Source organism: Hemitrygon akajei, chromosome 17, assembly GCF_048418815.1.
Source record: "Hemitrygon akajei chromosome 17, sHemAka1.3, whole genome shotgun sequence".
NCBI classification, from domain to species: Eukaryota; Metazoa; Chordata; class Chondrichthyes; order Myliobatiformes; family Dasyatidae; genus Hemitrygon; species Hemitrygon akajei.
The window spans coordinates 84,510,609-84,527,896 of record NC_133140.1 but is presented as its reverse complement, the minus strand read 5'-3'; the positions used below and the strand labels follow the sequence as shown (position 1 = coordinate 84,527,896).

The following is a 17,288-nucleotide window of genomic DNA, read 5'->3' as shown; positions in this document are numbered from 1 at the left end:
AAGGCAGGTGCAAGTACCTGGATAGGAAATGATTTAAAAGGGTCCGGGCCAAACACAGGCACAGATGGGCAACCTGGTTGGCACGAAGTTGGGTCAAAGGGCTTGTTTTTGTGCTGCATGAGTCAGTGACTCCATGATTTCAGTGTGTTGATTGAAAGATATAGATTACAGACGTCACAGACAGTGTGCAGACAGACAAGGTTAGGATCAAACCCAGGTCATTGTGGTGTCACTGGCTACCTTGACCCTGCGTTGTTCATTCGCAGTGTGCTTACTTTCCCATAAACCTTTCCGCCAAAGACAAGCCATTGCTTCAGTGCGATGTTGGGGCAGCCAACGTGTGCGTTGCAAGACCCCACAAACACAACATGCTGAAGGAACGCAGCAGCAATGGAGAGAGACTGGACAGGGAGGGAGAAGATGGCAGAATATGAAGGTAGTGGGAGGGGAAGGAGGATAGCTAGAAGGTGATGGGTGAAGCCAGGTGGGTGGGAAAGGTAAAGGGCTGGAGAAGAAGAAATCATCGGAGTGGAGGGTGGACCATGGGAGAACGGGAAGGAGGAAGGCCACTGGGGAGGGGATCCTGATGAAAGACCTCAGCTTGAAACATCCATTGTTTGTTGATTTTCATTGATGCTGGCTCACCTGCTGAGTTCCTCCTGCATTTTGTGTGTGCTACTCTGGATTTCCAGCACCTGCAGGATTGCTCTTGTTTAAGAGCCCATAAATGATTTGACTTTGTTTTATCCATTGGAACATTGAACATGCAACAGTACAGCACTGGAAAAGGCCCTTCAGTCCATCATGTCCGGGCTGACCATGGTACTGACCTGAGATGATCTGTGTCCCACCACTCGCTGTTTGATGTGTGTCTGAGTATTGGAATTTCGTTTATTATTGTCATGTACCAAGATACAGCGACAAGCTCGTCACAGATTGTTCGTACAGAACAGATCACTGCACAGATGCAGAGGAAGGTAAAACAATAACAATGCAGAATAAAGAGTAAACGCTGCTGAAAGAGTTCAATGCAGGTAAATGATAAAGTGTAAGGTCCTTTTGGGGCAGATTGTGGTTAAGGGTCTATCTTATTGTACAGAGTCTGATAACAGTGAGAGAGAAGCTGTCCTTGAGTCTGGTGAAATGTGCCTTCAGGCTTTTGTATCTTCTGCCTGATGCGAGAGAGGAGAAGAGAGAGTGTTTGAGGTAGGTAGGGTCTTTGATTATGTAGGTTGCTTTACTGCTTCATTGTAGACAGAATCCAAGGAGGGGAGGCTGATTTTTAAATGCCTCTTGAGCACTGCCTTGTTATCTGCCTGCACTACTACTCTAGGCAACCCAAAAGCATGTGTCACAAGGCTCATTTGACAGCTCCTATCGGCTGTTGTAAGTCAGTTGGACAATTCAATAGTAAAATAAGATGGACTCTTGACCTCACAATCTACTTCATTTTGACCTTACACATTATTGTCTGCCTGCACTGTACTTTATTCTTCACCCTTATTGCTGTTTGTACCCCCTCGATGATGTGATCCGTATGGATGCTATGCAAGACTCTGACTGTACCTCAATGCAAGAGACAATATTACGTTAATTTACTAGCACATTCTCTGTGTTTTTAAAAAAAAACACTTGCCCATCTCCTTTAAAATTTCCCCTGTCACTTTAACGCTATGTCTTTGGGTATTTGACACCTCTGCTCTGACTCCTCCACTGTTGTAAGTTAACAGAAAGCAACAGAAGACTGGATAATACCACACAAAATATTGTCAACCTCAGCACCTTTTAATATTTAATTATGCAAATCTGTATCTAGAGGTGCAGGACTATTGAGCTGGAAAATGTAATTTCGCACTGTATCGTCTGAGATGTTTAAGTTCCACTGATGGAAATGATTTTGACCAAAAGGTCAATAGCTCCCTCATCAGATGCATCAGTTTTGAATTATAAAACCGTCAGCATAGGAGCAGGTGTAGGCCATTTGTCCCATTGAGTCTGCTCCACCATTCAATCATGGCTGATTTATTACGTTCTCAACCCCATTTTCCTGCCTTCTCCCTGAAACCTTTAATGCTCTGGCTATTTAAGAACTTATCAACCTCTGCTTTAAATATCCTCAATGACTTGGCCTGCACAGCCAGCTGTGGCAATGAATCCCACAGATTCACCACGCTCTGGCTAAAGAAATTCCTCCTCATCTCTGTTCGACATGGATGTTCCTCTATTCTGAGGCTGTGTCCTCTGGTCCTAGACTCCCCCACTATAGGAAACATCGTCTCCACATCCACTCTATCTAGGTCTTTCAATATTCGATAGGTTTTTGTTGGTAAAAAATTACATATATCAGGGATTGAGCCCTGAGCCAAGCCTTTAGTTCTGATCCTCAAACGTCCACTTATTCACGTTAGACCTATTTTTTTCTGGATTAAAAAAAACCTATTAGTTTAAAATTGAAATTAAAGTTGAGGATGTCTTCTACCATTATCACAACATCATTGCTGATCAGTGATATAAATCCTTGTCCCTATTACCCCCAAGTACCTTTTAATCAATAATAATTTATAAACTCCGCATTTAAAATGATCAATTAAACAATTGTCCCATCAGGATCACCTTGAGTATGCAGAATCATGTCTGTTGCAGATTTAAAATTTATCATTAAAATATATTCTGGTTTTCCAGCCAATATTTCAGTTCCCCGAGTCAGAGGCAAGAGCCGAGAAGGTTCAAGGTGAATTTAGTGAAATTGATCCAGAGGTTCCTCAGAAGTTCAGAACAATGCATAAAACTTGGTGGCTGCAGTCATTTAATGAAAGTGCTACAAGAAGAGCAGGGCACCATGGTAGCCTGGTGGTTAGCATGATGTTATGACAGCTCAGGGCTTCAGAGTTCAGTTCTAACATTATCTGTAAGGAGTCTGTACGTCCCTCCCTGTGGAATGCGTGGGTTTTCTCCAGGGCCTCTGGTTTCCTCCCACAATCCAAAGATGTATGGGTTAGTAGGTTAATTGGTCATTGTAAATTGTCTTGTGATTAAGCTCTGGTTAAATCTGGGCTTAGTGGGCGACACGCTCAAAGGACCAGAAAGGCCTATTCCACGCTGTGTCTCAGATAAATCAAGGAAAGAAGACAACGATAAGGAAGTTGTGATCGTCTCGTACTCAGGTTAAAGATTACACCATTTCAGTGATAATAGTTAACATATAAAACAGCCACATTCAAATAGCTTAACACCTGCTGCAGAAAATCCAAGAAGCTTCTAGAAAAATACAGAATCGGTTAGACTACAATTACTAGAAAGTTACTGAACAATTGCATGTATATAGGTGACTGTATAAAAATACAAGCAGGCATAGGGAAGTTAAACTACAAGAAAGTACAAGTAAAATAACAATTCTGTGCTTTAATCCGACAGCTGGAGGGCAGAATCAGGTCACTCAGCACGTCTAGCCTGTGTTGGTGTCCATGCTCCACACAAATTTCCTGCCAGCAGCAACACCTCACCCCATCTTCGTCCCCTCCTAGACACCTGTCACGGTCACCCGGACCACGAAAGGGTGCTGGAAGCAGAACCAATGGGAAGCAGGCCAGGCAGCATCTACAGAAAAGAGTAAACAGTCAATGTTTCAGGCCGAGACCTCAATATACACTTTTTCCATAGATGCTGCTGCCTGGCCTGCCGAGTTCCTCCAGCATCTTGTGTGTGTTGCTTTGAATTTCCAGTGACTGCCTGTTTTCTGTGTTTGAGATCCAGCGGGAATGCTGGAAAGGATTTTGGAGAAATGTTGGGGAAAGGAAGGGATAGGGCAAAGGGAAAGACCAGGAGGTGGGACTAATTGGCTAAGGCCAGCACTATACAATGGGCTGAATGGCCAGATTGCATTCAGTATGATTGATAATTTGTGTTTTGAGTGATGCTGCTCAAGAGGCTAATGCAGTGAATTCCAGTTAATTGGGGCACAGTAAATTTCAGCCCAATTAAGCGGCTGCCCCAATTAGCAAAATTTTCATGGAAATAATTAAAAAGGTATTTTAAAAAAATTTACTTGTTACCTGTGTTTGGCCAAAACCCTTCAAGCCCTTTCCATCCATGTACATATTTAAATGATTCTTAAATGTTGCAATTGTACTCACCTGGACCCTTCCTCTGACAGCTCATTCCAGGTACTCGCTGCCCTCTGTGTAAAGTTACCTCTTGGCTCTCTTTTAAATCTCTCCCCTCTTAACTTGTATTTCTACCCTCTAGTTTTGGACTCCCACCCCTGGGGAAAAGATTATGACCGTCTACATACCCCTCATGATGTTATAAACTTCTTTAAGGTCACTTCTCATCTTGCTGTGCTCCAACATGGCCAACCTCTCCCTGTAACTTGGGCCCTCTAATCCAGGCAACCTTTCCTATAACAGGGTGGTCAAAATTGTAACAACAGTCCAGGTATGGCCTCACCAGCAACTGATACAACAGTAATGTCCCTACTTCTAAGCTCCATGCCTTTTGTCACCACCTTCAACTTGGCCACTTTTGGTGAACTGTGCACTTGAATATCCAGGTTTCTGTTCCACAGCTCTCATTAGTGCCCTGTACAGATGCTACCCTGGTTTGAATATCCAAAGTGCATCACCTCACACTTGGCTAAGTTAAAATCTATTTTCCATTCCTCAGCCTATCTCCCTAACTGATCAAGATCTCTTTGTAATTCATTGTAATATTCTTTTCATTTATTGAGATATAACGCAGAATAGACCTCTTCAGTCCTTTGAGCCACACCGCCCAGCACAGGACAGTTTACAATGACCAGTTAACCTACCTACCTACCTCATCTTTGGATTGAGGGAAGAAACTGGAGAACCCACAGTCACAAGGCGAATGTACTAACTCCTTACAGGCAGCGGTGGGAATTGAACCTGGGTCGCTGGTATTGCAAAGTTTTGAACTAATCACTGCACTACTGTGCTTCACTTTGAAAATACCCTTTAATTTAGAATCATCAGCAACCTTGCTAATTGTGCCATGTATATTCATATCAAAATAATTTACCATAAATAATGAATAACTGAGGTCCTCACACTCCTACCTGAAGCACCCAACTAGTCACAGTAGGGAACCCAAGGTAGGTGGGGTTGAAATGGGGCATCTCAAAGGGGAGCCATCAGGCTCTTGAGCCAGAGGGGACAACTTCACTCCCCCATCACTGAACTGTTCCCACAACCTATGGACTCGCTTTCAAGGATTCTTCATCTCATGTTCTCAATATTTTTTGCTTATTTATTCCTTATTATTTTCCCTCTTTTGTATTTGGACATTGTCCTTTGCACACTGGTTGTTTGTCCGTCCTGTTGGGTGCGGTCTTTCATTGATTCTGTTATGCTTCTTGTATTTATTAAAACAAATCTCAGGGTTGTATATGGTGACTTTTGTGTACTTTGACAATAAACTTGCTTGGAACTTCAAATTGGGGTTCTATGCAAATAGGGATTAATGGAAAGGTTTTGACCTCATTGGGAATCTATGTAAAAGGGATAAATAGAATGGGGTGAATTTAATGAGTTTTGTTGCAAAGGGGTAAATGGGAAGGGGTTGATACCATTGGGTTTCTATGTTAAGGGGGTAAATGAAGATGCCCACGTCTGCCAGGCGGTGTGTTGATGAAGAGCTCTGTGCTTTAGTCTGTAACTGACGTCCACTTCCTTTGGTTTGATCAGATGAACACAGCGCACTGCCCTGCAAGAAGGACGAGCGACAATGTGGGAAAGGCCTGTGTCTGCTCAACTGGCTGCGTTGTCACTACAGGAAGGACTGTGGCCGCGAGTACGCCTCCATCAAGTTAATATGCTCAAGTAGGTTCTGCCTTTGAAACTCCTCCACGCCTTGTGCAGCGGCTAAAAACAAAAACACTGAGCCCGGAAAGTTCCATCAACCCCTCTCGTTACCAGGCTTCTGGCAGAGCGCCCTAGCAGTGGGCTTCTTGGTGCGTGCACCCATCTGTAGCTTGGCGCATCGTGGTCCTCGTCTGAGTCCTCTGAGGAGAAGTCATGTGCGGCCTCACCCTGTGGTGAGCTAGCACTGGGGCTGCCCTCTCTCTATGCCCAGTGTCTCGTCGTATGCAGACGCAGCCTCAATGCTGTCCTCTAAGTTCCACACAGTGTCAGTGTCTGAGCTGGTGGGCGCGAGTGTGAAATCGAGTGATGGTGAGTCTATCATCCCAGTCAGTATTCGGTTTCCTATCACTGACGTGCAGCATGTCATGACACTCGTTGTTTTGCGGCAGCGCAAGTTGTGCTCAATGTATTACAATGAGAATATATAGAATATAACAAAAGAGTGCAAAGAGAGAGCAAAATTGTGAGGTAGTGTTCATGGGTTCATGGACCATTTAGAAATCTGATGGCAGATAGGAAGGTGTGTGTCTTCAGACTCTTGTACCTTGTCTTTGATGGTAGTAATGAGAAGAGGGTATGTCCTAGATGGTGATGGTCCTTAATACGGTGGCTAGTACAAAAGGAAGAAATAGAAATCCAATGGCAGAGGGGACAATGCCTAAAACATTGAGTGAATGTCTACACTGAGGTCTATGGACCTCTTGGTTAATGGTCAGGCTCCATAGCATATAAAAGGTTGGGAGCCCCTGGTCTACAGGCTCCTGTATCTCTTCCTTGATGGCAATAATAAGAGAACGTGGCCTGGATGGTGAGGTTCTTCATAATGGATGCCACTGTCTTGAGGCGTCACCTATCGTAGATGTACTCGATGGTGGGGAGGGGTGTGCTCGCGTTGGAGCTGGCTGGGTTCTCTGCCGCTTTTTCCAAACATGCAGTAGTGCCTGCATACCAGACAGTGATGCATACCAGACAGTGATGCATACCAGACAGTGATGCATACCAGACAGTGATGCATACCAGACAGTGATGCATACCAGACAGTGATGCATACCAGACAGTGATTGCATACCAGACAGTGATGCATACCAGACAGTGATGCATACCAGACAGTGATTGCATACCAGACAGTGATGCATACCAGACAGTGATGCATACCAGACAGTGATGCATACCAGACAGTGATGCATACCAGACAGTGATTGCATACCAGACAGTGATTGCATACCAGACAGTGATGCATACCAGACAGTGATGCATACCAGACAGTGATTGCATACCAGACAGTGATGCATACCAGACAGTGATGCATACCAGACAGTGATGCATACCAGACAGTGATGCATACCAGACAGTGATTGCATACCAGACAGTGATGCATACCAGACAGTGATGCATACCAGACAGTGATGCATACCAGACAGTGATGCATACCAGACAGTGATGCATACCAGACAGTGATTGCATACCAGACAGTGATGCATACCAGACAGTGATGCATACCAGACAGTGATTGCATACCAGACAGTGATGCATACCAGACAGTGATGCATACCAGACAGTGATGCATACCAGACAGTGATGCATACCAGACAGTGATGCATACCAGACAGTGATGCATACCAGACAGTGATTGCATACCAGACAGTGATTGCATACCAGACAGTGATTGCATACCAGACAGTGATGCATACCAGACAGTGATGCATACCAGACAGTGATTGCATACCAGACAGTGATGCATACCAGACAGTGATGCATACCAGACAGTGCCTGCATACCAGACAGTGATGCATACCAGACAGTGATTGCATACCAGACAGTGATTGCATACCAGACAGTGCCTGCATACCAGACAGTGCCTGCATACCAGACAGTGCCTGCATACCAGACAGTGATGCTACCAGACAGAATGCCTGGAACTTGCCACCTTCTTACTGTTCTATCACTGCCGAAATAAAACAGGGGAGGAGGTTATGTGGTTTTAGGGTTTCACGGGATGGCCTGTTGAAAAATGTTATCTGCAGTGGAAGCTTCTATATTGGTTTTGCAGACTAATTGATACCGGTTTCTTGTTACATGTACTGAGATACAGTGACAATCTTGCATGTTGTTCATACAAATCAAATAATTACACAGTGTATTGAGGTAGAGCAAGGTAAGGCAATAGCAGAATAAAGAGTAACAGTTACAGAGAAATTGCAGTGCAGGCACACAATAGGGTGCAAGACAATAAGGGCAGCACAGTAGCATGGTGGTTAGCACAAGGTTTTACAGTACCAGTGACCCAGGTTTAATTCCCGCTGCTTCCTGTAAGGAGTTTATTCTCCACGTGACCATGTGGGTTTCTTCCAGGTGCTCCGTTTCCTCCTGCAGACCAAAGACTTACTGGAATTCTTTGCCACGGGCAGCTGTGGAGGCCAAGTCTTTATTGGTTGTGGGTCAGTGTTGAGGCATTGATCATCTGGCTAGCCAGAGGCCATTTTCCCAGGGCTGAAGTGGCTAACACGAGGGGCATAGTTTTAAAGTGCTTGGAAGTAGGTACAAAGGGTATGTCAATGGCAAGTTTTTCACACAGCGAGTGGTGGGTGCATGGAATGCATTGCCAGTGACGGTGGTAGAGGCGGATACAATACGGTCTTTTAAGAGACTCTTGAATAGGTACACGGAGCTTAGAAAAATAGAAGTCTATGCAGTAGGGAAATTCTAGGCCATCTCTAGAGTAGGTTACATGGTTGGCACAACACTGTGGGCCGAAGGGCCTGTAATGTGCTGTAGATTTCTATATTTTATCTTCTATATTTAAGGCAGAGGTTGCTAGATTCTTGATTGGTCAGAGCATGAAGGGTTGTGGGGAGAAGGCAGGAGATTGGGGCTGAGAGGAAAATTGGATCAGCCATGATAAAATGGTGGAGCGGACTCGATGGGGCAAATGGCCTAATTCTGCTCCTATATCTTATGGTCCATAGAACCATAGAACATTATAGCACAGTACAGACCCTTCAGCCCTCCATGTTGTGCCGATCCATATAATCCTTAAAAAAAAAAAGTAGCATGGTGGTTAGTAGAGTAATTGGTCAGTGTAAATTGTCTTGTGATTCAGCCAGGATCAAATCAGGGAATTGCTGGGTGGCAGGAGTGGAAGGGCCCATTCTGTGCTGTGTCTCAATTAAATAAAGATCATAACCAGGTAGATTATGATGTTAAGAGTCCCCCTTATCGTACTATTGATATTGGAATTGGGTTATTAATGTCATATGTCCCAAGATGTAGTGAAAAACTTCAGACTGTAGGTGAACCAGATAGATGATTCTATTCATAAATGCAATGAGGTAGAAAACTGTAAAAGCAGGATGTGGAGTATCGTGGGAATGTATCTGTGGGAAAGTGTGAAGGTCATTGGAATTGTTTTATTATTGTTATGTGTACAGTGTAAAGCTTACCTTCCATGCTGTTTACATAGATCAAATCATTACACAGTGCATTGAGGTAGAACAAGGTAAAACAATAACAGAATGCAGACTAAAGTGTTAGTTACAGAGAGAGTGCAGTGCAGGTAGACAATGTGCAAGATCATGGCGAGGTAGACTGTGAGGTCAAAAATCCATCTTGTCGTACTTGGCGACCATTCAATAGTCTTACAACAGTGGGATAGAAGGTGTCCTTGATCCTGGTGGTATGTGCTTTCAGGATTTGTACCTTCTGCCCGATGGGAGGGAAGAAAAGAGAGAACGCCCACAGGGAAAAGCAGAATGTAGTGCTACGGTGACAGAGAAAGTGCAAGGGACACGAAGATGTAGACTGAGAGATCGAAAGTTCATCTTTTATCATATGAGGGCCATTCAAGAGTCTGATAACAGTGGGATAGAAGCTGTTCTTGAGCCTGGTGGTTCTAGACCTCAAGCATATGTATTTTCTGCCAGACAGGAGAGAGGAGAAGAGAGAATTGGAGTGATCCTCCATTATGTTTTCCCAAGAGAAGTGTAGGCAGGGCCAATGGAGGGGAGGCTGGGTTGAATGACAGACTGAGCTGTGATTTCTTGTGGTCTTGCGCAGACCAGTGCAGTATCAAGCTGTGTTGCATCTGGTGAAACTTAAATGTATGGAACTTCATTGGTTTTCAATTCTGACCCTTCAGAACTAAATCCTGATATTTGAATCTTTCCGGCTTTTTTTAAACTTGTGTGTCTATTCCTGTTAAGAATTGAAACCTTTGTGCTTTTTCAAGTGTTGTCGTTGTGAATGGTCGTGTCATTTTGAGATGGCCTCTCGTGGCTGGCTGAAAAGCTTGTTTTCATGCTGTATGTCTCTACAACTTCTGATGACCTCTTGGTCCGAACCATCTCATATGATGTCCAGTCCTTAACCCTTCATCTCTCTCCATGATGGTTTGTGGCCTAACCAAGCTGACAGTAGGGTGGAGGTGATATCAGTTGAAGTGGACTTGTGACACCCTGAGTTTTAATCTTCCACTATAGTCCCTTAAATCCCGCTATTAGAACAAGGCCCACTATGATCCCAAGGAAGAGTTCCTCATCTTCCACTAGGACATGTTGCAACCTTCCAGATTCACTACTGAATTTTCCAACTTTCAATAATTCAAATGTTTATAGATAAGCTTAAAAGATTAGCTTGGTAAAATGCAGATCAAAGAACACTGAAACATACAATGAAATGTGTTGTCTGTGTCAGCGATCAGCACAGTCTGAGGATGTGCTGGGGGCAGCCCAGACGTGTTTCTGGTGCCAATATAGTATGCCCACAACGTACTAGCCCTAACCCATATGAGCTAGAAACGTGAAGGAAATCTTGAAGGAGCAACACCTCATTCCATCTGGCTAGCTTCCAACCTGACAGCATGGACATCAATTTCTCATACTGCCGGTAATTTCTCCCCACTCTCCTCTCTTTTTCCGTTCCCCGTTGTGGCTTCCCTGTTTGCCTTCTCTTCTCCTCACCTGCCCATCCCCTCCCTCTTGTACCCCTCCTCCCCCCCCTCCCATGATCCACTCTCCTGTCCAATCAGATTCCTCCTCCTTCAGCCCTTTACCACTTCCACATATCAACTCCCAGCTTCTCACTTCATCTCCCCTCTCCCACTCACCCACCCACCTTCCTGTCACCTGCCAGCTTGTACTCCTTCCCTGTCGGCCGAAACGTTGACTGATTACACCCCTTCGTAGATGCTGCCTGACCTGCTGAGTTCCTCTGGCATTTTGTATGTCTGTAGCTCTGGATCTATGGCACCTGCAGAATCCCTTGTGTTCCTGAATTAACATCTCACATCTATGATTTCTCTTCAGAACTCAGAATGTTTTCTTAGCATAACCCATTTCAACACGGGAAATTTCTTTGCAACAGTCTATCCCAAGTGACAGAAGCAACATGTCAAAAACACACCTTACAATTCTGCCAGATCCTGTGATCCCCTTTCTTAAAACATGCGTGTATCCCAAACAACACGCGGAGGAACTCAGCAGCTCAGGCAGCGTCTATGGAGGGAAGTAAACAGTCGATGTTTTCAGTGCTGACTGGTTCTGTGGCTGTGGACTCACTCTCGAAGACTCTGCAGATCATGTTATGTGTGTTACTTGTTTATTTTTTTGCACATTGGGTGTCTGAAAACCTTTGTGCTGTGGGGTTTATCGTGGATTCTATTGTCTCTCTTTGTTTTGTGGCTGTCTGAAAGAAGATAAATGTAAAGGTTGTGTATGGTATCAGAACTGGGTTTAATATCACTGGCATCTGTCATGAAACTTGTTATTTTGTGGCAGCAGTACATTGCAATACATGATAATAAAAAACTATAGATTACAATATGTATGTATAATGTATATGGTAGTGCAAAATGAGAGAAAATGGTGAGGTAGTGCTGATGGGTTCATTGTCCATTCAGAAATCTGATAGCCGGGGGGCGGTGGGGGAGCTGTTCCTGGATCGTTGAGTGTGTGTCTTCAGGCTCCTGTACCTCCTCCCTGATGGTAATATTGAGAAGAGGGCCTGTCCTGGGTGATGGGGTCCTTAATGACAGATGCCACCTTTATGAGGCATCGCCTTTTGAATGTGCACAGGATGCTGAGAGGCCAGTGCCCATGATGGAGCTACTGAGTTTACAACTTTGGTAATAAATGTATTTTGACTTTTGTTTCGGGCCAAGACCCTTCATCGGGACGAGAAAAGGAGAGAGCAGAAGCCAGAGTGTTTATTTATTTGTTTAATTATTTATTAAACAAATAATCCAGCCCTTTAAGCTGTGCCACCCAGCCATCCTCTGATTTAACTGTAGCCTAACTGCAGGACAATTTTACACTGTCACTGAGTGGGAGGATGAATACAGGGCCCTGGTGGAGGACTTTGTCAAATGGTGCAAGCTGAATCATCTGCAGCTTAACATCAGTAAAACAAAGGAGATGGTGATGGATTTTAGGAAGACAAGGCCTGTACTGCTCCCTGTTACTATTGGTGGTGAGGATGTGGATGTGGTGAGGACCTACAAGTACCTGGGGGTGCACCTGGATGACAGACTTGAGTGGAGCGCCAACACAGAGGCTATGAACAAGAAGACGAGATTCACCTCTACTTCCTGAGGAGACTGAATCTTTTGGAGTATGTAGGACTCTCCTTCACATGATCTACCAGTCTGTTGTTGCCGGTACAATCTTCTATGTGGTGGTGAGCTGTGGCAATGGCATCAACATGGGTGATGCCAACAGGCTCAATAAACTGATTAGAAAGGCTGGCTCTGTTACAGGTTTCAAATTGAACACAGACATACTCTATTGATCCTGAGGGAAATTGGCCACCACTGGAGGCTGTGGTGGAACAAAGGACCCAACAGAAAATCCTGGCAATTCTGGACAATGTTTCTCACCCTCTGCATGCCACCTTGGCTGAACAGAGGAGCACTTTTAGTAATAGACTAAGACAACCGCACTGCTCCAAAGAGTGCTATATGAGGTCATCTTGCCCTTGGTCATTAGGCTCTGTAATGAGTCAACCTGTAGCTGAGAAGTGATGACCCCCTCATGTCAGACTGTTTGAGGTAACTTTTTTTTATTCTTTCTACTTTTCTAATATTTGTATCTGTGCACTTTTAATGTCATCTATCTATGACCAATTAACCTACCAACCAGCAAGTCTTTGGGCTGTAGGAAAAAATGGAGTACCCAGAGGAAACTCGCGCGGTCATGGGGAGAAAGTACAAACACCTTAAGGCAGCTGTGGGAATTGAACCATGGTCACCTCTACCATAAAGCGTAGTGCTACCCACAATGCTACCGTGCCGCACAAACTACCAGGTATTGCTAACTGGATTGCAAGCCCAAGAGTAGGAATTACTAACTTAATGGTGGGAAGGAAAATTGCTGAAGTAGCCAGAATGTAGAGACGAGATGTTTAGCTTTGTTCGGACGTTGAGAAGTTACACCGGTGTCACCTGCCAGACTGATTCCATCTCATTGTTCAAGGCACATCACTCCTCTCTACCTCACTGTGCAAATATTAATGAATCAAATTAATTTTAGATTCTTTATCCTTTCTTGTTCAGTGGGTGCAGCACTGCACATTTAATTAGCCTATTCCCATGGGTATTTGACCCAACGGCACAATAATTCTTCTGGATATGGAAAGAAAGTGCAGCTGAAAGTGAGTAAAGTCCACTCTGTGTAGGATTCTCGCAGCATTCATTTACAGTAAATGTGCCACCAGCTTTTATACTAATCACAACTGTAAGCTGCTTATAAGTCGTTCAGTCAAATTTCAGTCCATTTCTGCCTTCTCTTCTCAGAAATAATCTACCCCTTCCTACAGACCTTGCAATTCTTTATATATTTCAAAGATCAATTTTACTCACCATAGAGTGGCCATTCTATATGGAGCCACGGTAGCATAACAGTTAGTGTGACGCTGTTATAATGCGGAGTTCAATTCCGGTATCCTCTGTAAGCAGGTGTGTGTGTTTCCTCCAGCTGCTCGGGTTTCCTCCCACAGTCCAAAGACATACCAGACACTAGGTTAATTGGTCATTGTAAATTGTCCTGTGATTAGGCTGGCGTTAAAATTAGCGGCTTGCTGGGTGGGCCAGAACCACCTGATCCATGCATCACTAAACTAGCTACCTCCTTTATCTAATGCAGAAAGTAATAACTGAGTGATGTTCATGGTCTCCTGCTGCTATAGTCCAACCACTTCATGGTTCGATGTGTTGCATGTTCAGAGATGCACCTCTGCACACCACTGTTGTAACGTGTGGTTATTTGAATTACTGTCACCTTCCTGTCAGATTGAACCAGTCTGGCCATTCTCCTCTGATCTCTCTCATTAATGAGGCTTTATCACCTACAGAACTGCTGCTCATTGAATGATTTTTTTGCCCCGTAAACTCCAGAAACTGTTGTGCATTGACAATCCCAGGAGATCAGCAGTTTCTGAGATACTCAAACCACCCCATCTGGCACCATCAATCATTCCACAGTCAGTCACTTGGATCACATTTCTTCCCCATTCTGATGTTTGATCTCAACAACAAATGAACTTCTGGACCATGTCTGCATGCTTTTGTGCATTGAGTTGCTGCCACATGATTGGCTTATAAGGTTTTGTGTCGATAAGCAGGTGTACCTTACAAAGTGGCCACTTTGTAAATGTCCCGCCATTACAGACATTTACACTACACGCTGCATCCGCAAAGCAAACAGCATTATGAGGGACCCCATGCATCCCTCATACAATCTCTTCTCCCTCCTGCCATCTGGGAAAAGGCTCCGAAGCATTCGGGCTCTCACGACCAGACTATGTAACAGTTTCTTCTCGAAGCTATCAGACTCCTCAATACCCAGAGCCTGGACTGACACCAATTTACTGCCCTCTACTGTGCCTATTGTCTTGTTTATTATTTATTGTAATGCCTGCACTGTTTTGTGCACTTTATGCAGTCCTGGGTAGGTCTGTAGTCTAGTGTAGTTTTTTTCTGTGTTGTTTTTACGTAGTTCAATGTAGTTTTTGTACTGTTTAATGTAGCACCATGGTCCTGAAAAACAATGCCTTGTAGTGATGTGCTACACACAGTGCTGAAATAACGACACGCAGTCGGTAAGTCGTTTCGAGACTAGTTTATTCAAACTTCGCAGCGCTGGCTTTTAAATCCCTAGCGCCCGCCCTCTCTGGGCGGAAATGACATCAGAGGTGCATTACCAAAGTCTCCCCCGCGCGGTAGCTATTTGTGAGCCGGTTCGCCTGCGCAGAAAGTGGGTCACCACATAACCCCCCCCCAGAACCAGCGATACAACCCCCCCAATGTCCACAGTCTGGATCAGCCTCTGTTTGGGAGGTCTGCCTGTGCGCCGCGGTGCCTGAACCTCGACCGGCTGCGCCATGTCCACATGGGCTGGTTTGAGTTGGTCCACTGTGAAAACCTCCTCTCTCCCCCCAGTGTCCAGAATGTTGTTGTTGATCACCTTGAACGGCCCCTCGTATGGCCGCTGTAGTGGTGCCTGGTGTCCGCCCCTTCGTACAAACACAAACTTACAGTTCTGCAGGTCTTTGGGTACATGGGTCGGGGTCCGTCCGTGCTGTGAAGTGGGTATGGGGGCCAGGTTGCCGAGCCTTTCACGTAGTCTGTCCAGGACTGCTGCGGGTTCTTCCTCTTGCCCCCTTGGGGCTGGTATGAACTCTCCCGGGACGGCCAGGGGTGCACTGTACACCAACTTGGCCAAAGAGGCATGCAGATCCTCTTTGGGTGCTGTGCGAATTCCAAGCAGGACCCAGGGAAGCTTGTCCACCCAGTTAGGTCATCTCAGGCGGGCCATGAGAGCCGACTTCAAGTGACGGTGGAAGCGTTCCACTAGTCCGTTCGACTGTGGGTGGTAGGCAGTAGTGTGGTGTAGCTGTGTTCCCAACAGGCTGGCCACAGCCGACCACAGGCTGGAGGTGAACAGGGCGCCTCTGTCGGAAGTAATGTGGGCTGGTACCCCGAAGCGTGCTACCCAGGTTGCGATCAGTGCTCGGGCGCAGGAATCGGCAGATGTGTTGGTGAGCGGGACCGCCTCTGGCCACCTCGTGAACCGGTCTACCATAGTTAGGAGGTACCGCGCTCCTCGGGACACTGGTAGGGGGCCCACGATATCCACATGAATGTGGTTGAACCTCCGGTGGGTGGGTTCGAACTGCTGCGGTGGGGCTTTAGTGTGCCTCTGCACCTTGGCTGTTTGGCATTGCGCGCACGTTCTGGCCCATTCACTGACCTGCTTGCGAATTCCGTGCCACGCGAACTTGCTGGAGACCAGCCGGACGGTTGTCCTGATAGATGGGTGCGCCAAACCATGTATGGAGTCAAAAACTCGCCGACTCCAGGCTGCCGGGACGATGGGGTGAGGTTGGCCGGTAGCCATGTAACACAGGAGGGTCCTCTCACCTGGGCCTACGAGAAAGTCCTGCAGCTGCAAACCTGAGACTGCGGTCCTGTAGCTGGGAATCTCGTCGTCTGCCTGCTGCACCTCCGCCAGTGCTGCATAGTCCACCCCCAGGGACAGGGCCTGGACAGCTGGTCTGGAGAGTGCGTCCGCCACAACGTTGTCCTTTCCCGAGACGTGCTGGATGTCTGTCGTGGACTCGGAGATGTAGGACAGATGTCGCTGCTGGCGACCTTTGTGAATGTGAAGGTCAACGGTTTGTGGTCCGTGAACGTGGTGAACGGCCTGCCTTTGTCGTGGTTTCTCGTGCCCCACAAATGACCAGGAGACGCAGAAGATTCTTCAAGAAGGGTTAAACTTTAATTTGCAAATCAAAGCTGAGACAGTCATTGAGCTAGTCGCTGATTGCCCACCGATCCTTTGGACATAGCATTTTTTTATAGCAATCTCCTGGTCCAGTTGCATTAGCATATCCAATCGGTCTATAGTTGCGTATCACAAGTACATCCGCCACTATTGTTTCTACCCATTGACTTAATCATGTTCTAATCTACATCTCTTAGCTACCTCTCATTAACACACCATTGTCTTCTACATTCTTAGGATTTCATTCTCCTACTAAATTGGGTACATGCATAGCAAATAGCAAGTTTGAAAACTGACTACATAGTTTTGGTTACACAGCAAAATTTATACTTTTATACTCCAATACCTTCTAAGAAGTACCTGAAATGCCGGATTGCCAGATACAGTGCCAACAGCTCCCGGTCGAAAGCACTGTAATTGAGTTTGGGTGGTTGTAGGTGCTTGCTGAAGAACGCCAGGGGTGCCAGCACCCCTCGATGAGCTGCTCCAGCACCCCACAGACTGCTGTGTCGGATGCGTCCACCGTGAGGGAGGTCGGAACGTACGTTCTGGGGTGCATCGCGGCTTCTGCCAAGGCTTCCTTAGCTTTAACGAAAGCGGCCGCGGCCTCCTCGTCCCAAGTAATGTCCTTGCCTTT

The 17,288-nt window shown here is 45.7% G+C and overlaps 1 protein-coding gene across 3 annotated transcripts in view; it reads left to right on the top strand.

Annotated features, from left to right (window-relative positions):
- bean1 (brain expressed, associated with NEDD4, 1) overlaps positions 1-17,288 on the top strand; it is a 99,917-nt gene that overhangs the window by 21,374 nt on the left and 61,255 nt on the right. For 2 of the 3 annotated variants that reach the window (XM_073070425.1, XM_073070424.1), the window contains one exon: positions 5,703-5,837. In XM_073070425.1, coding sequence (XP_072926526.1) covers positions 5,703-5,837 — 135 coding nt within the window. The other variant, XM_073070426.1, reaches the window with a different exon arrangement.